The sequence below is a fragment of the Coregonus clupeaformis genome, chromosome 6, assembly GCF_020615455.1.
Source record: "Coregonus clupeaformis isolate EN_2021a chromosome 6, ASM2061545v1, whole genome shotgun sequence".
Lineage (NCBI taxonomy): Eukaryota > Metazoa > Chordata > Actinopteri > Salmoniformes > Salmonidae > Coregonus > Coregonus clupeaformis.
The window spans coordinates 15,567,896-15,590,978 of NC_059197.1; the positions used below are offsets into that span (position 1 = coordinate 15,567,896).

Here is a 23,083-nt window from a genome sequence, read left to right on the forward strand (position 1 = left end):
CGGCACCGACGAAAACAATGCTAACCTACAATAACTAACCTACTAACTACCCACAACAGCCCACGATGCCTAACTATGACACCATAGCTAACTAGCATGCTAGCATCCAATAACACACACGAACAACAAACATTATAGTTTGTTGTTCGTGCATTCATTAAATAAAAGAAGTATGTTCGTACATCACGCTGCGCCTTGGTCTACTCCCTTCGACGATCGTGACAGTAAGCTAATGAAAAAAGACACAGAATTTGTTTGTGGCTGATTGTTGGTTGAGTTGGAAGATGCTATCTTTATTTTTACCCTTACCCATAAATGGAGTGCAATTATTGCAACCATAAGAACAATTGGAGAATGGAGCTGTCCTCATAGCAAATTAGGAAGGGGGACCTCGTATAACCATGGCAACTTGAACAGTATCAACCACCCTAGATAGGCCTAGCTATCTATGGCTCTGCCTGAGCTAACTAAACCTCGATATATTTGACTTTGCTGCCATCTAAAATGAGTGATAATACATTGTTTCCCATGTATTTTCCCAACAGGATTGACCCTCTCAAAATGCTTGAGCGAAGAGGGTTGCAAACTTGACATCTCTACTAATGTTGTTTTCCTCTTGCAGTTAGAAGTTATACCGATTGGAAATTGTATGAAATGGTTAGCTTCATTTTATTTGAAATATTACTTTTTTTGTCAAAGTAACATAATTTAGCGCAAACCTATAGTCTGCAAAAAATCACGAGTTTTTAAAATTTCCAGCGCGGCTTGGTTCTCTATGTTCACAAGCGCACCGCAATAGGCCCTTTTCACGTGACGTCAGACAACTTCCGTTCTGCCGCGATGCAGGTTATGTTTACATCCGGTGTCGCTTAGGAACGCTTAGCTAGTAGCACATCATTATGGAGTTCACCCAGTCCCTTTCACATCTGCCACCAATACGACTTAACGACGTAGAACGACTTGCTGACAAGTGGTCCCTTACTTCAAGATCGAAAGCTTGATAAAGGCTACAAGTTCTTCGTTGAAGGTTACCTGTTTGATTATGAAGGTACGTGTTTATCTTTATTTAGCTTAAATTAGCCCTATGCTAGCGAAGGTTATGAGCTGACGAGTTTCTGTTTTGCAGCCTCTTTTAATATTACTGCTGTTTGTATCGACCGTAAGATAAGAGTCAGTAATGTATTAATGGCTAATGCTGCGCCCTTTCTCCCAATCACTGTATTGAAACAGTCTCAAGTGTAGTTAACGGTGAGGTGACAGTGAGAGGGCGATGTTACAGGTCCATGAAGAAAAATGAGGAGGCTCATCGGCTTCAGGTTTCTCAGATAAACAGTTCTCTAACATTATGATAAGATAGGTTAAGATAGATAAGTTTTCTTTTTGTTGTGTTTTGCTGCGGTTGCAGATTTAATAAGAATGATTCCACAATGTTCCACTGTGGATCAGTTTGTTTCTCAGTCTGAGCTCTGATTTTGTATCATTAAACTTAATACACAACGAAATTCTAACAAACCGATGTGGGTTGTTGACGGCAATAAAGACTGGGAAAGATTCTGTGATAACTCAAAATGTTCAAATTTTCGATAAGTGTTGGCACTACTTGTCAAAGGTTTCAGAACAGCCAATTTTTCTTAATTAAAAAAAGAAATTGGGTTTTGAAAAATTGTGTACAGTAGTTTATAATGAAACGCAGAAAAAAATGTTTTGTAAGTACAGCACTAATTGTTATGTCTCTATGAACAGGTTACACTAGACTCTGCAGAGGTTCCTGTGGTACTCAATCACATGTCATGTTCCTGCTCTGCTGGGAAAGCACTATGTAATCACATAGTAGCACTTCTTTTCAAAGTGCTCACTATGTTACCATGGGCTTTAAGACAGTGCCATTGCCTCTGTCATGCACCAGCGCACTGCAGACCTGGCACCGGCCTAGGACACAGGTCAGACATTATTTGTTACACTGATGCAGAACTTTGCAGTTTGTATTGACTTTTGACAATGTATTGTTCATCATTATTATATCACAGGGAATTGTACCAGAGGCCACCAATGATATGGCGGTGTGTAAACCAGCGGCTAAGAAAAAAACAAGTGTCAGAGCTGGTGTGAAGTGCACACTGTACCGAGCCTATGATGGTGAGTCTGAATGAGCCCCGCCTGTACTAGAGCACAAAGACTTTAGTGCATTTCTAAAATAATACAAACATAAAAGTGATTATTATTTGTTACTTTTATATAGACTTTCAGTGGATATTTTTTTATTTGTATTAGAAGCATGTACGAGACTGGATGAGTGTGGTTGTCTTTTTTAGTGAAAAAGATAAGGTGGCATTTAATGAAATCTAAACTTGACATATCTCACTTTCATGCCAGGGCCTATTCCGGATCCTCACGTCATGGCCAGTGCTGAGAAACTGAAAGACATCCGTCCACAACCAGGGATTTGCAAATTGCTGCACGGGACTGCAAATTAACTTGTCATATACTGTATATCTCCTATGTACTGAAACACACATTTTGAAAAGGATTGTGATGTAAATGTCGACATGTTTTTCTTTAACTGCAAATGAACTTAATTGTGTTATATACTGTATATCTATGTATTGAAATACAAATTTTGAAAAGGATTGCGATGTTGTAAATGCTCTTACCAAAATCAAAAGGATTGGAAGCAGTTGCTTGCAAACATATATTTAATAGTTCCATCAGTGCCATGACACATAAGCACATAACATGGTTAATAGTTGGATATTTTTACAATATATCACATTAGGTTCATTAATAGCTATGAAAAAGTTATTACCCTTAACAAAAACATACAGTATAACATTAGATCAATTAAATTACCAACAAAGTTAATTCATATTTACATTTTTTTGTACATACAATACAGTAATATAAAAGTACTTCTATTTACAGCCCATCTAGCTTACTCAGGAAATATACAACTTCCAGTTGACAAAAACATCAGACTGGTTTGTCTCCTTTAATGTCAAGAGGTCCCTGATAGTTCGACATGAGGCAGCAGATGGCCCACAGCTGATTCACTGAACCCACTGTGGAAAGAGGAACAAGCCCATCCCAGATATGGCCCTCTCGACTAAAATCCTCAGCCGGGCGATGGCCTGGGTCTTAAGAGTGTCCTCCCTGCTGAGCTGAGGAGATTTTTACGGGAAGATACGGGAATTTCTGTTTGTTGTTTGAACAAAATGGTACACTGCAATAGCATCTTCTCGAAGATTGTGCCATGCTTCGGTGTTGGATGGGATACTGTTGCGATACAGACACCGGGAGAAAAGAAACAGCTAAATTAACATTCAGCTTTGACCAGGAATCAATATTTATCTAGCTATCATGCACAACAGTATTTGAATAGGTGAGTTACTATACATTCATGAATAAACTAACTGCCTAACAAAGGGTTAGATAGCTAGCTAAGTAAACTTGTTACATTACAGCCAGGCAGCAATGTAACGCTACCTTTAACGTTATCGGTATCTGGTACTAAGTTGTTGTTAGCTAACGTTAGCCCACTTTTAAGTAACTAAGGCAGTGAACAATTATGAATTAACAATAACGTTAGCAAGTTACAAACCATTGCATATACGTAAACATTATTACTCTTAACTTTACTAATTTAACTTAAACGTACCTCAGAAGAGAAGTCTCAGGTTACGGGCGAACGGAAGTGAAGTTAACCTGCTACGCGGAAAGGCGGAAGTTAGATGACGTCATCGTGAAAAGGGCCTATTGTATGGAGCATTGACAGCAACGAGACAGTTTTGTAGGCCTTTAGCTGATTTCTTCGGCAACATTTCTTCTGAATGTGGATCATATAAGAAAATGAGTTTTTAATTATGTAATCCTATGTGTAATTTAAATAGGGCCATATTTAGCAGGCACCCTGTGGGGGGAGTTGCCGCGTTCAAAAGAACTGGGAACTCGGAAATAAACGAGCTCAGACTGGGAAAAATCGATTTGAACGGTCATCCAACTCGGAATTCCAAATCGGGAATTCGGGCCTCTTTCCGAATTTCCGACCTGAAGATCACTGACGTCATGATTTGACCTTGTATTTTGCCGAGTTTCCAGAACAAGGCAAGTGTAGTGTAGACTTGAGCGTACTGTCAATCGCTGTTACATAACGGAGAACTTTGGCCAGGCGTGCTTGAGAACTGGAGTAACATAAAGCGGGTCAAATGAGGAGTCTGTGAATACAGGCTACAGCAGACCCTAGACATGTCTTCCCAAGACTACGACTGCATAGTGATAGGAGCCGGGGTTCAGGGCTCTTTCACTGCCTATAACCTTGCGAAAAATAACAAGAACACCCTTCTACTTGAACAGGTTTGTAATTTATAAAGCGAGTTGGCAACAGGATAAGAGCGTCTGCTAAATTACACAAATGTTTTAAAATGTAGGCTACCAACAAGTCGTTGCATTGGAGTTGACACCATATAAATTCAGTGGTTCTGTACGAACCACTGAATTTATATGGTGTCAACTCCAATGCAACGACTTGTTGGTAGCCTACATTAAAAAAATGTTTTGTCATTTAGCAGACGCTCTTATCCAGAGCGACTTACAGTAGTGAGTGCATACATTTTCGTATTGGTCCCTCGTGGGAATCGAACCCACAACCCTGGCGTTGCAAACGCATGTCTACCAACTGAGCCTACGTCGTCATAATTACATGATCGACGGGGTTATTACAAATTATTTAGAAGTGATAACGTTTTTCTTTGTATTGTTATATTTGGCACTTTGAACGGGCCTACTGTAGACCTAGCTATAGTTTCAGCATGTTTCAAACTTCCATGTGAATATGCGACATAAGCGACTGCTTCTGTATATATATATTTTTTTTTTGGGGGGTGGAACTAAATCGGGTATCAATTTACTGTTCAGCATTAGAATAGTAGAATACACAAGGTGCAATTTCGAAATGTGGTTGTGTGTAAGCAGTTTTTTTCTTGTTATGTCAATCACTGACAGACTCAATCAGCCCATGTCAGCTAACATTTTTAGATATGTTTGGTAATCATGTTAGAATTACTGGCAGGGCACGTGCCAGGGACCCTGACCTCTAGGGGGCCACCATTGATTTTGTTAGTCACTCATACTCAGATATCATATTAACCTATGTTGATAAAACAAGTTTACTGGAGAACGGAGACCAAGTAGAGACTTTTGGACAAGGTGGATAATTGTATAATATAAGGCAGTTTATTCAGAGGTAAAGATATCTGGAATCGCGTGCACGGACCCGTTCGTCAATCTCGTAGGGAGATATCTGAGAGAGCCCCTAAACATTGTGTGCTGACATTTTATACAATAAAATGAAGTAGGTTGATTCTAGTAGTTCTGATCTTCTGATTGGTCCTGATGAGTTGGGCGAGGTCACCTCCAGGCTAGTGTCACTGTTGCATTGGCTCTGAGTCGGGTTCTCTGTCTTCAGATGTTCAGCCTAAGAGAAGGGGGTTTTTGTGTGTTTGTGTGTTTGTGTGTGTTTAACAGTGGTGTGTGTGTGTTTATCAGTGGTGTGTGTGTGTGTGTGTGTGTGTGTGTTTATCAGTGATGATGTGTGTGTGTGTGTGTGGGTGTGGGTGTGTGTGTGTGTGTCCTCAGAGCAAGAACTCGTGAGTTGGAAGAACTGAGAGACCTATGGCGTGGGTGTTGTCCATAGCCACCTGCTGATAAGGCTGACAAGATAGAAGTATTTTGTGCATTGTATTAAATACAAAGGCCCAACACAAGATGGGTCATGCACAAGATTTTAGTCAGACCAAGCTATAACATTATATATTTACTACGACACCTAGAATTGCAGAACATTTGCTTTGAAACTGCAAAATTTCTCTCCACCCCCATGGCAAAATGAGCAGAATTGCATGATTTATACAATTTCTAAATCTTCTCTCCACCCCATGGTATAATGTGTAAAATTGTGCAAACTTGCTTTAAAACAGCAACATATTCTCTATGCCCCATGACAAAGTTTTTCTTAGGGCCCCAAAAAGGCTAGGGAAAAAGGTCCTGTGAATATGAAAATGGCATCTCCAACTCTGTTTCTGAATGCCTTGTTCCTCAGTTTGTCCTGCCGCACTCTCGTGGCAGCTCTCATGGCCAGACACGCATCATCCGCAAGGCCTACGACGAGGACTACTACACCCACATGATGGAGGAATGCTATCAGCTCTGGACTCAGCTGGAGAAAGAGGCCAACGTCAAGCTTTACAGGTGAGTGCCTTAAGCAAAAGTATAAGGTCTGTCTCAATAGCAGCGTTAGAAGAACATTGTAAAAGCTTTATACCAGAACACTGAGATTTGTCGCATTCAATGTGTTTCGCCAGTGTTCAAGCAGCAACTCAATCTGTGTGAGCTATAGATGGATGACTTTCTCATTACCTCACACATCACTGAATCACCCCAGACAGCTCCCTGCCTGCCTTTGAATGTGGAACAAGGATTTTTTCGTCTCAATAAACCCCAATTCTCATTCCCAGAGCGAAGAGGGTTTGTTCTTGTAAATACTACAGCAGGATCAAAGTTGGAGCCAGACAGTCAGAGCCTTCAACCTCTACCTCCCCACCTAAAGCTTCCCTGAACCATTGTCTTAGTTTGAAACCCCTTTTGGTTGTCAGTATCAGTCAGCTGCATAACAAATTGATCATTATACTGTTAGATGACTGATGGATCAATCACCAGTCTTCTACCCCACCCATGTTATGTTCCCAAGGCAAGCACACAATAGCTATAGATGTACCTCCCTCGGAGCAGCCATCCATGGCAGATGACTGATCGGTCCCCACACTAAGGCCACCTGTGCCCTTGGGCTGGATAAAACTGCAGCACAATGAGAAATGTTGAAGCTATGGCTGCGTGAATCTTTCTGAGCAATGCTTCACGCCTCTGTCGTTTCTCAGCCCTGGGGATGGACTTTGAGATGGGTTGGACGATAACCAAAAGCCCTTTGGCCACAGGCCATTCTGTATAGCGGTATGGCCACACACATACATTGCAACCAGCGAACCAGCATCACTCAGTCATCACATGGGTGGCATGGAAGCATGCATCATGTTTAGGATCTTATATGCACTCACACGCTCTCCTTCGCTCTCACACATGTGCTCACACACACACACACGCACACACACACTGTGGAGAGCAGGACACACTCCTAAAATTCTCAGATGAATGGGTAAAGCCGTTAGCAGGTGATGGCCCATGCGTCATGTCCGTTGACAGATGTTGGAGCAGCCTTTAGCCAGCCATCCATCCATCAACCAGACTGCTTCATTAGGGCCCCCTGTGTTTCATAACCTTTCACTCTGAGACCCTATAACTTACCACAGGCTGGGATTTTACAACATTAATTATTCTCAGTGTACTCTGTTTACAAACTGTTGTTTCATCAGATTGCCTTCATTAGATTAGATTGTAAGAGGCCATCTGGGACCTTATTTACAGTACATGTATGGCAAGCTGTTGATTGATTTACAAGGCTTGCTTTATGTTGTAGATGTTAAGGTTCAAACCACTTGCAAATATGACGAATGAGTTTGAACCCGGGTCTTCTATGTATCACACACAGGAGGTAGGTTGCACCTTAATTGGGGAGGACGGGATCATAGGGCATGGCTGGAGCGGAATGGGTGGAATGGTTTCAAATGCCATTCCATTAGCTCTGTTTCAGCCTTTATTATGAGCCGTCCACCCCTTAGCAGCCTCCTGTGGTATCACAAGACTGTGTTAGCCTGCTGAGCTAAAAGCCATTAGCTCGGGGGGCTAACACACGTCTTGGGTCTCAGACATGGTTATTCATCATGTGAGCATGGTTCTCTGAACCCCAATGATTTTAGCTTAGCGCTAGATTCAATCCGTATCACGGAAGATCTGCGTTATAGCGCAATTGAAATGTGAAGGTAATTTCCGGTTGAGCCGACATATGCAGCGTATAGCATGAATGCAGTCTCCGTAAACACGGAAACTTGATTTTAAAATGTAATCGCGCTATTGTGCGGATCTTCCGTGATACGGGTTGAATCTAGGCCTTAGTTTATCTTAGTTTATTTATTTCCACAAATGAAAACAGGATATTCACTACATGGTGATTAGGACCTCCTCTCCCAGACGTACAGGTCTGCTAGTGATGGGTCCAGAGAAGGGGGACTACCAGGTGTTCAAGTCCACACTGGAGAGGAACAAGGTTCCCATAGTGATCCTGCCGAGGGAGGAGTTCAGCCAACACATCCCCCATGTTAACCTGTCCCAGGGAAACGCAGCCCTGGTGGACACCACTGCCGGAGTGCTGTACGCTGACCGCACACTCAAAACAGTACAGGTAAGATGCTGTACGCTGACCGCACACTCAAAACGTTACAGGTAAGATGCTGTACGCTGACCGCACACTCAAAACGGTGCAGGTAAGATGCTGTATGCTCACCGCACACTCAAAACTGTACAGGTAAAAGTGACACAGTTTTGGTATGTATTGCTTACAAATCTGTAAAAGCCATTCTGGATTATGTTTGCGTCCTAGAGTAGATCATTATTACTAGATGCTGTTAATTGATTGGCCTTGTACCTTTAACCCACATTGGCTCAGTGCTTCTTCTAGGGTGTGATAAGAACTCCATAAAGTACAGCTTTCCCTTTCCTTTAATGCTGTCCTGTTTATCCTTTACATTACCCCAATGCGTCAGACTCTGTAATGATCATTCATTAGTCTTTATCAGCAGCTAGGTAATTATGTTTTGACCACTAATTAGGAAAGACATTGTACACACAATTTGGGAATACTGTATATGGCGTAAGTGAGACAGCTAGACAAAGAAAATATGAAGTGAACGATGACATATAGCTTTCATATGCCTAGGTAGACAATGACAAAAGTAGTAGTCTTTTTTGACAACTTTTTATAGCATTGAATTCAGTTTATTCAGACATTGGCAAGGAGAAACAAAGCATTGGAGAGAAACAGCCTGAAAACACCAACTGAAACGCTTTATTATTTTACTGCTGCCTCGGAACAATGGTCCTGTCTTGTATTGATTGAACAGATTTTTCCTCTCTTTTGTTCAGATCAAGCATAAAGCATACATTACAACTTGTCGTTAGTTGTGATTATAGACGTTTCTACAGCCGCCAAGATTACCACCATGCATTCTCATTCTGTCTGAATGTCTAGTTTCATAACCTCCTATCAACATTCTGTCTCACAATCTGCCAGCATCGATCATTTCTTATTTATGTTTTGTGAAGGGGTGGGGTATCTGTGTCTTTGAGAGTTTGCACATGTGCATAACCATGAGTGTTTTTCCACTATATGTGCAGTGGTGATTTTAGCATGAAAATCTTGGTGGGGCAAACAACATTTTTTATAATATTCATGCCAGCAAAGCCACTACACAACACAACACTAAACAACACATCAATTGCACTATAACAGTGACAAATGGTGCACACAAACTGTTAGGGCCTACATAAAGCTGTCCCAACAGCAGAATTTTATTTTCAGCACCATGGAGTGAATCCTTACCACCGCTACACCTGGCTATCAGCAGAGCCTTGTCTGGCAGCAAAACAGTTAATTCAGCCTCATTTATTGCCTTTTTATAAAACATAGCTGATATGGCTTACTTGCTTAAACAAATGTGGTTTCTACTGACAACTGAGATGTACAAACTATGGCATAAGGGAATGCCGAGCGTATAAGAGGCAATCTGTAATTTCGATTAAGACATTAATGAGCGAGGGAAGACGGACGTAGTCAATATAACTATTTGTTCAGCACTTTTGAAATGTACAGCGACAGAATTCAGAAAATGGGCCATTCTTACAGTATTGTCCCTGTACACCAAGTCAGACCCGTAGGATAAATAAAGGGGGCATATAAGCAGACAATGAAAGCTCTTACAATATTCGATGATTACATTTCTCTAAAACAGGTTATAGGCTACATGTACACCACCAAGTCAGAACAGTAGGCTAAGTTATGAGGGGGAAAGGGACCAAATTATTAGGGTGAGGCACATGGGGCTACTAACAGCTTACTACACAACATACACATAGTATTACTTTCTTAGCTACAGTATACATAACTCCCTGGCATATTACATCATTTATGCAGCAGCATACAATACATTTTTGGACTCACCGTTGTTGTGCTCACTGAACGGGAAGGTGGCGCGGCGGTCCTTGTGGGCATATTTTGTCATTAAACTTTGCCATCAGTCTGGCATTCTCTGGATTAATGGTGCTTTCAAGACAACTGGGAACTCGGAAAAAAACAAGGTTGAATCACGACGTCAGTGATCTTCAGGTCGGAGCTCTAGAAAGAGGCCAGAGTTCCCGACTTGGAATTCCGAGTTGGATGACCGTTAAAATCTTTCCAGAGTTCCCAGTTGTCTTGAACTCACTGAAGTCTTAGATTTCCCAATTCCGAGTTTCCAGTTGTTTTGAACGCGGCAGAAGTCATGCTGGATTGACAGCATGGCCAATGTATTCAATATTTTCTGGCCCATGGTGTTGCGTGTGACTGTTTATCCTTTTAAGCTTGGAAAAGAGACCCTTAAACCCAGACTTGGACCACACACCCTCTCCACCGAATAGCAGGCAGGGGAAGCAAAATAGTGATTGCTTTGCAACACTTGCAGTTAGCCACTGATTCCTTCCAAACCACTCATTGTTGCATTTGTGAATTCCAACTTGATGTGTAATGTTTATGTCCAATGGCCGATGAGCACTGATACGTTTTATCTATAATTTCTCTTCATATGAAAAGGATTTGCCAGTAGATTGTCGACGTGATTCATGATGATGACTGTTTGTCTAGCTTGCTAGCTAAGATTTTGAAAGTATGATGTTGACATGATCAGTCCAATCAAAGCTACAGTAGATATAACGTGATTTGACGTAATTGTATCTGTGGCCAATGACCTTGAGCCTTCTTGGATGGGCACTTCTAATGTAAATCAATGGCAGCACCCAAGGGGGCTTGAACTGCCTAGCTCTCCTGTAGATTCTGTGGTGACGTAGTGTCCCCATGAGTGACAGAACACTGAGCCAATCACGGCGCAACTAGAGAAGATTACCAATGCCTATGCTCTGTATTTTCCGCTGGCTGCCCCTCCACCACAGAAAGCACTGAGCTAGGCTGAAACACCTGCATTAGGAGACCATGTTTGTATGCAGCGTTGTTTTTTTAAAAACATTGTTTGCAAACTGAAATGTGACACGTATTAATACCAAAATAACATGCAAAACAGGTGGGGCTCAAAACAGGTGGCTCTGCCACACCTGCCCTGAATGACGGGTCGCCACTATATATGTGTGTTAACTGTGTGATTATGAGCAAACTACTCTCACTTCAAGTCTGAAGCCAAGGTCTCTTAGATATCTCTCTGTCAGAGGTCTCTCAGTCAGACCCAGCTGTTACCATGACAGCCGTTACTATGCGGAGACAGACAGACTACCCTTCTCTGACTGTATCATTCTGAGCCTCCTTGGCCTTGTACCATTGTACACAGAGACTTCTAGAACACTCCACCATTCTGCACAATAACTCATCCATCACAATCAGCAGATGGGCTGTATCTCACAGGCTCACAGAGGCACCCAGGTCTCTTACCTGCACTCTATTCTAGTAGATATTAAGACTGCTTCATTAAGGTTTCAGCTGCCCTGCCCCTTGGTTGGCTCTCTAATACCTGCCTAGACATCCACATTCCACTCCCTTCCTGTTAAACTTTAACTAACCCTCGATGGAGGAGAAGTTCACCTCAGGATTAGTTGTGACTGGGATGCTTATATGGACTGTAAACTTCACTTGCATTGTGGTTGGTTTATTTACACGTTACCTGCTTGATACTATTCCACTTTAGTTACTAAGGTTCCTCTGTGTCCGTTTGGTCTCATTCATTTTGAACACACCTTGCGTACCTTACACTACAGTAACTGTTCTCTCTCTCCATCACCAGGGACAGTTCCAGAAATTGGGGGGCATGATCAAGGACGGACAGAAGGTGATTGACATCACACCGGGCTCTGTGGTAACCGTGACGACAGTCAGTGGGATGTACAGAGCTAAGCACTTGGTGATCACAGCTGGACCCTGGGCCAACACCCTGCTGTCCCACACAGGCCTTCAGCTACCACTGCAGGTAGGCTACTCACTACCTCCAACATGAGCTCACACTCCAATGCACTCCAGTGGAATGCTGTCCACTACTGTCACACTAGGCATGCTGTGATATGCTCCATATCTTTGGTCATACCGCACTGTCACACGTTATGCACTCAAACACAAATAGACAATATGGCACTTGCAATCAAGCTTTACGGAGCATGTATTTGACAGCACAAGATTTAAGAAAGGATTTAAAGCAGAAAGGATTTAAAGCTCTATTCCAGAGTTCAGCACGCAACCATAAAACCCATACCCATTCACATCATTCTTGTTAGTAGATAAGGGCAACATTTTCAAGTCAAATTTCCCCAAATATAGCCTCACTCCCCCAGGCTATAAGCAGGGAGCGATGACTCGCCATAGCTCTGGTTGGTTCACAGCAAACCAAGAGGGAGAGTCTGCAGCCCAGTGCTGGCGGAACACTCAGTCTACTATGAGGAATAAACTAAACAAACACATTCCCAGACTATCTTTTACACAGAGCGGTAGGGAGGGAACCAGCCAAGCAATCTCACAATATATCACCCACCCAAAAGAAAAGGTGCTGAAAAAATACTGGGCGTTATTTAAGTAGAGAATTGGAGTTTGTATTGGAATTGCATTATTCAGGAAAGCGAGAGGGGCCCGTGGAAGCCATGCCTGAGCGAGCGCATAGAGAAAGTATGAGGTATGAGCTCGCCTTAAATAATGCTCTCTGTCTGTCTCTCTGTCTCTCTCTACTGAATTTTTATGGTCCCCAGAATGAGACGGCTGCCTGTTAGTTCATTAAACTGAAAGCTAGCGAACATTGTGTCCTTATTACCACGTGCAGGGAAGATGTGATTTGTATGAGTGTGTATGCATTTAATTATATCCCCATTCTCACTGCCACTACACCACCGCTACCTTTGTAATTGCAGTTGGATTCGATAAAACGATGGTAATGGGTAACATGAGGGAGGGAAACATCTTCCCAAGTGCAAGGATCTTCTTTAATCAAACCCAGAATCATTTCTATGGAGGCTTATGCCTGGGCCCCGGGTCCTTGCACTATGCGGATGACTGTCTATTTGTCTGTTGCTTCCCTGATTAACTAGGTGATAAAGATTAATGTGTGCTACTGGAGGGAGAAGGTCCCTGGCTCCTACAACATCCAGCACCGCTTCCCCTGCTTCATCCAGCTGGAGTCAGAGGAGGCAAAGCATCACATCTACGGCCTCCCGTCCAATGAGTACCCAGGCCTGATGAAGGTGGGCTCAATTCAGCCAGACAAAAGAAAATACCCCCAAATAAACCACCTTGTTCGGTTAGGTTTGGGCTTTTAGATACCATAATGTTCCACACAGGATTCAGTGATGCCTTTGCTTTAGGTCTCAAGCAAGTTTACTAACCACACAAGCATAGTTCACCAAACCACCTCCATTACACTGTTTCCTGGTCTTATTGAATTGAATTTAAATAGAAATACGTTAAACTTTTGCTGACCTCAGAAGTAGGGCAGCAACACTGTCTGCCTCCAAAGTTCTCCAACACTTCCGGATACATAATCACAGGGTAATGTTGACTGTGTTTTGCGTTTCCATTTTCTATTCCATCTCTATTTTGAGCATGATGGAGAGCTAGCAGGAGTTGGGAGAGTAATAGCAGCACCCAATATGCAGGCAAAGGAGGGGGACAGATGGCTGTGCCACATCACATTATTCACTCTGTGGTGTAGTCAACAGTGCTTTGTAACCCATGTACTGTAGATAGATGGCTAATGCTCGATCAGACTAAGGCATTTTATTTTCAAAGGTAATTACCTTTCAAAATAAAAGTTGGCCACACTTCATAGAACATTGCATTTATATTACATAGGCCTTATACTGTTCTACCTACAGTCGATGTTCCTGGTAAGTGCACTTAGACTCTAAGTTGAATACAGTTTGTTGATGTTGTTTTTCTTCTCTGTTTGAAGCTTTGCTACCACACTGGCCCTGAGACGGACCCTGACGATAGGGACAGACAGACGGACAGGGGGGACATAGACATCCTACAGCGCTACATCACCCGCTGCTTCCCTGGCCTGGTGCCCATCCCTGCTGTGGTGGAGAGCTGCATGTACACAGTGAGTATTACCAGTCTCAGAGCTGCATGTACGCAACGTTAACATCTCTGCTGCTTACTGTATCCCAGAAATGGCCATATTACAGTAATGGCCCACAATGGCAATTTACTCTGAATCGGTACAATTAGTGTACCATCATCCTTTCAGTTGGACTTAATTATTTATAATAAAACAAATCTTTGATCTTCCCACCAAGGAAAGGTACAGAATAGAAATGGGATAAGGGTGGTTCTGGATTTGAAAATTCAGAGAGGGAACCATTGTCCTGTTTGCCATGCCAATCACATCACATGCTGCACGGCTGCATTACCTTTGGGATTCAAACACTAATGGAAAACATCACAGACACTGAATATCATTGGAAACCACATGTCATTCCTGCCCCGTAGTCAGAGTAGCCTACTGCATGGAGAATGGGGCACAGTAGGGGAGAGTGGGGTAAGTTGAGCCTTTTTACATTCAGCATCACTCTGTCAACATATATTTCAGGATGTTGTGTATCCCAGGAAATAATCAGAATTCATGTAAACATTACAGTTTTGAAAACATAGCTTGTCCGGGTATGGGGTAAGTTGAGCCGCGGGACAAGGTAAGTTAAGCCGCCTACACATTTCTGTAATGAATGAAATATTACCACTACCTTTTTAAAACCATGTCTATCTTTATTTCCCAAACACAATTCCTCACAATCACCTTTTGGTATTTTTAGCATTTTAAGCATCTTTTAACACAGGCTTAACATCTAGCAAACACTTTGTACTTTTTAAAACACTTTTAACATAGGCCAGGCCCTGTTGTTACCTCATATCCCAGAGATAATGCCTTGCATTATGCCTGGGAAGAAAACACTTCAATTTGTTTAACTTGCCATTGGCTCAACCATTGGCTGAACTTACCCCAAGGCAAAAGTTTTCACTATATTAGCCCACATAGCTACAAGGATGCACTATCTTGCTAGGTTTAGGACCTCATATTGAAGCTTATAGAGACCCCAACTGATGTATAGAACAATCTTTAAATTATCTACTTTGGTTTAGATACAAGCATCATGAAACCTCTAACAATACATTCATTTGACTTGGTGAAAATCTGTTTTTTGGACCTATGCTATATATACAAAAGTATGTGGACACCCCTTCAAATTAGTGGACTCGGCTATTTCAGCCACACCCGTTGCTGACAGGTGAATAAAATCGAGCACACAGCCATGCAATCTCCATAGACAAACATTGGCAGTAGAATGGCTTTACTGAAGAGCTCAGCGACTTTCAACATGGCACCGTCATAGGATGCCACCTTTCCAACAAGTCAGTTCGTCACATTTCTGCCCTGCTAGAGCTCCCCTTGTCAACTGTAAGTGCTGTTATCATGAGTGGAAACGTCTAGGAGCAACAACGGCTCAGCCGCGAAGTGGTAGGCCACACAAGCTCAGAGAACGGGACCACCGAGTGCTGATGTGCGTAGCGCGTAAAAATCGTCTGTCCTCGGTTTCAATACTTGCTACTGCGTTCCAAACTGCCTCTGGAAGCAACGTCAGCACAAGAACTGTTCGTCGGGAGCTTCATGGCCGAGCAGCCACACAGAAGTCTAAAATCACCATGCGCAATGCCAAGCGTCGGCTGGAGTGGTGTAAGGCTCGCCGCCATTGGACTCTGGAGCAGTAGAAATGTGTTCTCTGGGGTGATGAATCACGCTTCACCATCTGGCCGTCCAACAGACGATTCTGGGTTTGGCGGATGGAGGAGGAATAATGGCCTGGGGCTGTTTTTCATGGTTCGAGCTAAGCCCCTTGGTTCCAGTGAAGGGAAATCTTAACGCTACAGCATACAATGACATTCTAGACAATTTTCTGCTTCCAACTTTGTGACAACCGTTTGGGGAAGGCCCTTTCCTTTTTCAGCATGACAATGCCCCCGTGTACAAAGCGAGGTCCATACAGAAATGGTTTGTCGAGATTGGTGTGGAAGAACTTGACTGGCCTGCACAGAGCCCTGACCTCAACCCCATCGAACACCTTTGGGATGAATTGGAACGCCCAATTGAAACGCCCAACATCAGTGCCTGACCTCAGTAATGCTATTGTGGCTGAATGGAAGCAAGTCCCTGCAGCAGATTTTTCAACATCTAGTGGAAAGCCTTCCCAGAAGAGTGGAGGCTGTTATAGCAGCAAAGGGGGGACCAACTCCATATTAATGCCATGATTTTGGAATGAGATGTTCGACGAGCAGGTGTCCACATAATTTAGGTAATGTAGTGTAACTTGCTTACCACTTTTTCCATATGGTTTCTTCCTTCACAGACTCCATGAAATTATATTTGGTCAAATATACATTTTGTATATGGTTTCCTAGAAACAAGGGTGGCTCAACTTATCCCTTTGGTTCAACTTACCTCACTCTCCACTAATGGATGTCATCTCCAATCCCCAAACAGATGGCAGTTGGGGTCCAAAATGGACAGGATTTATTCTTCTCAGATGAGTTTCTTTAACCAAGCTGCTGGTTCCCTCAATCTTTTCTCTCTCTTTCCCTCCATCACTATCCCATTACCACATTTCGCCTGATTTGCCTCCCCCTCTCTTGTTCTCTCTCTCAATTCACCATCTCTTTCTGTTGCAGGTCACGCCAGACAACCATTTTGTCCTGGACCACCATCCCACTCACAGTAATATCGTTATCGGAGCAGGCTTCTCAGGTGTGTATGTGCTGAACATGAGTATTGTCTTTCTTTCTGGCCCAACATAACAAGTCCCGCAGCTCCACATCATACCCCAACATGGCTGCATCCATAGTGTCACTCACAACATACAGTATAATAGTGGATGTGTGTGGATGAGCAAAAGCCCAAAGAGTTAGCTTTAAAATGTTTTTTCAACACTGACACCCGGCACACACTCTGGCCCAGAGTGGTGCTGAACATCACAGAGCCCTCTGAACCTACTTCAGCTCTGTGTGCTGTAGCTGTATCTTAGAGCGAGATCTTACACAGGGAAAAGTCAGAGAACTTTTAATTAGACAGTCTTTCAAGCCGGCTGTGAAGGGTGAAGAGTTGAGCTTTGAGTCCAGACCCATTTTATTCCCTAATTAACGTCTTTGAGGTGCTCTCTCTGTCTGCTCGCTTGCTCTCTCTCTGTCTGTCTTTCTCTGTCTGTCTGTGTGGGGCGGGTGAGGCAGTGTGGGGGTCCTCTCCTCCCTGTCCCAATGGGCCGACGGCTGGGGTCTCCTGGCTCCTGTTCCATCTGCTCTGATAGCCGCCTCCTACAGTAATTATATGTGTAATTAATTTCCACCTGTAATAGTTTTTAAAGGACCTGGCTGGCACACAGTGCAGTTGGCTGGTGAGAGAGAGAGAGTGCTACTGGATAACAAGGAGGATTAGCTCCGCGGGTTAGAGAAAGCCATTTGAGAAGCCACATAATCAATACAAGTATGAATTGAAGAAGTGTTTTGCTTCTGAACCCATTGGTCCCTTGGTGGTAGAATCTGAGGGGTAAGACATTTTTATTTTCAAGTCCTTTTTCAATGGAAAATGAACCATAATAGGATGACTGTTCATCACGGTCTATTAACCTGTTCAACTTGCATTTACCATATTATCAGTGTTTTAACCCAGGTGCTCTAGTAAAGACTGTGCAGCACTGTGCTGTGTTCAATCAGTGCACAGGGTTAATCGCAATACTACAAAAAATGTGCAGCTCCTCTTTCCCCTCTTCCCCCTCCCCCTCCTCTGCTTGAGTTATCAAAAGCCATAAGCACTTTAAAGCAAGTCCTGGGGGTTGCCATGGTTACAAAGGCACCCAGCGGGTTTGGGCCTGCCATCGAGGGCCCCTCACCTCTTCCTACAAAAAACACATGTGGCGAACTGTCAGAGTGGCCTACAGTTCGTTCGCTATAGCCCCGGATGCAAATCACTGAGGCTTTTATGACTTCAAAGCCTGGCTGGATCCATGGGAGCTCTGAGAACTTTATCAGGCAGAGAGAGAACTCATGCAAGGCATTCTTAAGCCCAGTTGACATTCAGAGTTTTCCTTCCTCCCTCAGACCCATAGCAACAAGAAGAATTCACCTCTCCTGAGTAGAGCGTCAGTTTCCTCAACTCACCCCTAGGCTGACAGCTCACGGCAGGCTCATCGCTGAAAGGAGGGACAAATCTCCTTCATTTATCTCTGGCTTGAGCCCACTTAAATGAATAGATGCCCTGTGACGGTCAGCGCAATAGCTCCTGTCCTCTTTTATGTCAGGCGGCTCAAACAGACCGCCTGACTCAGACAATGGGCCAGAAACACACAGGTTATTTATAGAGGCCCATTGTGGTGTTCCACATATATTTCAGCACATTATAGACTCTTGGCAAACCTGAAATGACACCCTTTACCCTATTTAGTGCACTATATCCCCCCTTTATAGAGCCTAAATAAAGCCTATAGGGTGCTCTTGAGATGCAGCCTCTGAGTTTGATGACCTACCTGCCTCACTTACTGTGATTTGTTCTCCCCCCAGGTCACGGATTCAAGTTTGGCCCAATCATTGGCAAGCTGCTGTGTGAACTGAGCCAGGGAGAAGTGCCCTCCTATGACCTCTCCCCCTTCAGAATCAGACGCTTCCAAGCCCACTCCAAGTCAGCACTGTAGGATCGGGATCGTTGGCTATAACAACCATTTTTCTCAGGAACCAGACCTTTACAAAATGAAGAAATTGAAGGTTTTCATACCAGTGTGGCTGAAGCCTAAACAAACAATGGTCGCTCGCAAATAAATATTTACTTTTCAAGCTAATCGTTGAGAAAAGTGACGTAGGGACGAGAGCCTTGAAATGAGATGTGGAAACAAATCAATGATTCACTAAAGCTGATCTCTCAGCTGCTGTGTTAATACTGCTCTGTAAATCATACTCTCATAGCCTCTGTTTGGACCTGGGACCCATCCTGCATCATTTCAAACCAGACTAATAATAATAGTAATAATAATGTATTACATTTGTAATGCACTTTTCATTATACAAGAATAATATCAAAGTGCACAAAATAAAAGAGCAAATAAAAAACAAATTTTTAAATAACAAAACAAATATATCTAACCATCATGAAAGCAACAATCAAAGTCTAAGAGGAAGGCCCTAATGGTAAGCCAGCTGATAGAGGTGAGTCTAAAGGCCAACTGGAACATTGTTGAAGAACTGTAAACGCGTTCATCTGTGACAAATGGTATTAAACTTGGGGAGAAAATAGTACCCTTATTGGCCCGTATGCTTTTATGCATCACTACCTCTCCCCTTCTCACTCCCTCGAGTGAGGCCTTTTTCAAGTGAAGCACATAGTTAAAAAGACATCAGCCGTGGAGCCATTTGTCTTTGCGCAGCCAGCTGTGTGTGCAGTGTGTATGCAGTGTGCAGCCTTCAGTGGTGTGTGCCTCTGCCTGTACCTTTTTCCCCATGTAAACATTTTAATCACTAATCACCCAGCCTGTTACATTGGTTGCCAACCACAGCCATCAGTGGGAATGAGAAAATTATACAGTGAGACGCAGAGAGATCAGCGCACCACAGTCTCTCGGCTCTAAGTGACTTTGAATTGATAGAGAATTAGGAGACCATTAAACATGCAAACGCAAATATTCACCCACCATTATTCAGGAGGAAAGGACACACTGGAACATCTACTTCTAAACATGTCTGTATGGGATACGGTTTTAATAACCAGATGAACGTTTGAAAGTAGTGCCCTATTTCTGTCTCTCTATAGCCAGCTTCATGGCTCTGGGTCCTAGCTCCTTTTTTGGACACCTGACTTTGCCACAAATACAAGTGAATGTAATTTGGTTGAACTATCCCTTTAAGCACTTGATAGTCAAAGGATAATAATGGTCTGTCAGAGTGGGCAATTAGACTTTACCCTCAGTTAATCAGACATAGACCATGTTATAATATAGGCACATAAACCTGAGCTGACAGGAAAGGGGGACTGGTGGTGGTGGGATGAACGTAGCCTGAGGGGAGACATGCCACCATGAGGAACCATAAACTCACTCTTGTTGCTGCCGATGTGACATGGAGAAACAGGGAGAAATGTAGCTCAGGGAATGACAGGAAACTGACACTGATAGCAGCTTTTTACACGTCACCACACTGCTAGAAGGTGGAGACACAGACAGATAAACAAGACCTGTTTTAATGTTTCCTCCTCTCAGGGGGGTTATTTGTCCTATCTGCCAGGTAGGTTCAGAGGGCAAGAGTGGGGCTCTTATCAGATAGAACACCTGCCATGAATTTGAAAAGACGTGCTTAAGGGGATTAAGGTTTTCATCTCTGATTTGCATATTCCAATATTTTTCTACCACTGCTTCAATGCTAATAGAACAGTGGCTGTTCTTTTTCACCAATCAGAGCTCTTTGTCAGCTTCCATGGAAGATAAAACAACTAACATAACACAGATCCACTCAAGTGTTCTTCCTCTAATTGTTCTGTTCCCTCTCCATCTGCCCCTAGTCTGTCACAAGCCTTCTAAATAGGCCCAGATGTGTCAGAGTCTTAATCTTAAAAACAAATGTGTGAGAGAGACAGAAACCACAAAATGACTGTCAACTATGAGAGTGAGTGCTAAGTACAGTGACATGAAAAAGTATTTTCCCCCTTTCCCCCTGATTTTCTCAACAAAAAATGTTTAACATATTTTTGATCCTCAACCAAAACCTAATATTAGATAAACTGAGTGAACAAATAACACAACAATTACATATTTATTTCATTTATTTAATAAACAAAGTTATGCAGCACCCAATGCCCCTGTGTGATAAAGTAATTGCCCCCTTAAACTCAATTACTGGTTGTGCCACCTTTATCTGCAATTACTCCAACCAAATGCTTCCTGTAGTTGTTAATCAGTCTCAAATCGCTGTGGAGGAATTTTGGCCCACTCTTCCATGCAGAACTGCTTTAACTCAGCGACATTTGTGGGTTTTCAAGCATGAACTGCTTGTTTCAGGTCCTGCCACAACATCTCAATTGGGATTAGGTCTGGACTTTGACTTGGCCATTCCAAAACTTCACATTTGTTGCTTTTCAGCCATTTTCATGTAGACTTGATTGTGTGTTTTGGATCATTGTCTTCCTGCATGACCCAGCTGCACTTCAGCTTCAGCTCACAGACGGATGGCCTTACATTCTCCTGTAGAATTCTCTGATACAGCGCAGATTTCATGGTTTGTTCAATGATTGCAAGTCATCCAGGTCCTGAGGCAGCAAAGCATCCCCAAACCATCACACCACCACCACCATGCTTGACCGGTGGTATGAGGTTCTTACTGTGGAATGCAGTGTTTGGTTTTAGCCAGACATGTCGTCCAGTTCTGCATGCAAGAGTGGGCCAAAATTCCTCTACAGCAATGTGAGAGACTGATGAACAACTACAGGAAGTATTTGGTTGGAGTCATTGCAGCTAAAGCTGGCACAACCAGTTATTGAGTGTAAGGGGGCAATTACTTTGATACTTATTTCATTTATTTAATAAACAATATTTTTTGTTATTTGTTCACTCAGGTACGCTTGATCTAATATTAGGTTTTGGTTGAAGATCTGAAAACATTCAGTATAAATAAAAAAAAAAAGAGAAAATGAAAAAGGGGGTAAATACTTTTACACAGCACTGTAGCCATGGAAATGACTATGATTTGGAAGAATTTGTGCAAGGTAAATGGAATGGTGTGAGAAATGAGGGGTACACAGGGGTGGTTGGAATGGGGAATCAAGGTAGATGTGAAACAGGTGGTGGAAGGAAGGCTGGTAGTCAACTGAAGCAGCATAGCAACATGCAGTATGTTAGGTGTTGTTTGGTAGCTAGGCACCTGTCTGAACTACTAACAGATAACATCGTCCTCATTATTACCTGTTATCAAAATAGCATCAAGATGACAACTGGACACAGTCACCTCACACTGAGGACCAGATGGGGAGAAATAAGGAATGCTGTGAGACATCCATAGACTGGTTACATTTTGGTTTGTTTTCATTTTAGCTGTTCGAACACATGAGAATGGGAATGATGTTGTGTTTACCACACGATAAGCTGTGATTTGGCCTTTAGCACGTACAGGTTGTGTTTGTCTATTAATATTCAAATGAGTTTGAGTTTGAGTTTGAGTTTGGGCGTTTCAAGGGCTACAATGACCTCCTGGTTGGCAGGTCATTCTGGTCTCAAACAAAGATTAGTTTGGTAAGTATACTCAGCTTGCTTGGGGCTAATGTCATCAGTTGTTGTTTTTACAAACGTAGTTAAATTTGACATTAAATGCAACATTATCAAGTGTTAAATAAAATTGTATTGAAATGTTAAATGAATCCAAAGTTTGAATTAACCTTGTAACTCATAAGGTTACAAAGTAACGTCTAAATATGTTGCATAGTGTGGCAACTGTATCCATATTTTGTCCCCCATAAAGAAATACAACGTTAGATACTCCACTGCGTGGCATAAAAAGGTCAGAATGAGGTCAAACTGAGAGGAAATGCTGTTTCGTAATGTAAACTGAGGAGCAGTTCCAACGAGATGTTGTCGTCTTAAATACTGTCAAATCTGTGCAGTAGATATTTACAATCTTGTGTTGAGACCTTTTGATGACCTCACCACCATCTGTAATGTAAAAAGCAGAGTCCTTTTGGTGGTAAACCACTGCCATATGGTCAAGCCCCTCCCACACAAAACCCCAGAGGTGAGCATTGGCATAAGGTTAGTCTTCCATGCAAAGCTCCAGGCATGGCGTCAGTCGGCCCACCTGTCTCCATGATTAACATTATCCATGGGTTACTGAGCCTCT

The 23,083-nt window shown here is 42.8% G+C and overlaps 1 protein-coding gene across 3 annotated transcripts; it reads left to right on the forward strand.

The window, feature by feature from the left end:
• The first annotated feature begins 3,964 nt into the window (after positions 1-3,964).
• pipox (pipecolic acid oxidase) lies at positions 3,965-19,510 on the forward strand. 3 transcript variants are annotated; one of them, XM_041878007.2, is made up of 8 exons: positions 3,974-4,347; positions 6,092-6,240; positions 8,119-8,344; positions 11,982-12,164; positions 13,267-13,419; positions 14,127-14,276; positions 16,895-16,970; positions 18,776-19,510. In XM_041878007.2, exons 1-8 carry the CDS (start codon positions 4,240-4,242, stop codon positions 18,904-18,906), a joined length of 1,176 nt encoding a protein of 391 aa, XP_041733941.2. In that variant the 5' UTR covers positions 3,974-4,239; the 3' UTR covers positions 18,907-19,510. The 3 variants fall into 3 exon arrangements, with proteins under 3 accessions (XP_045074597.1, XP_041733941.2, XP_045074596.1); XM_045218661.1 differs by having other exon boundaries at positions 3,978-4,347; positions 8,134-8,344; XM_045218662.1 differs by lacking the exons at positions 16,895-16,970; positions 18,776-19,510 and adding an exon at positions 14,473-14,766 and having other exon boundaries at positions 3,965-4,347.
• The last annotated feature ends 3,573 nt before the right edge of the window (positions 19,511-23,083 follow it).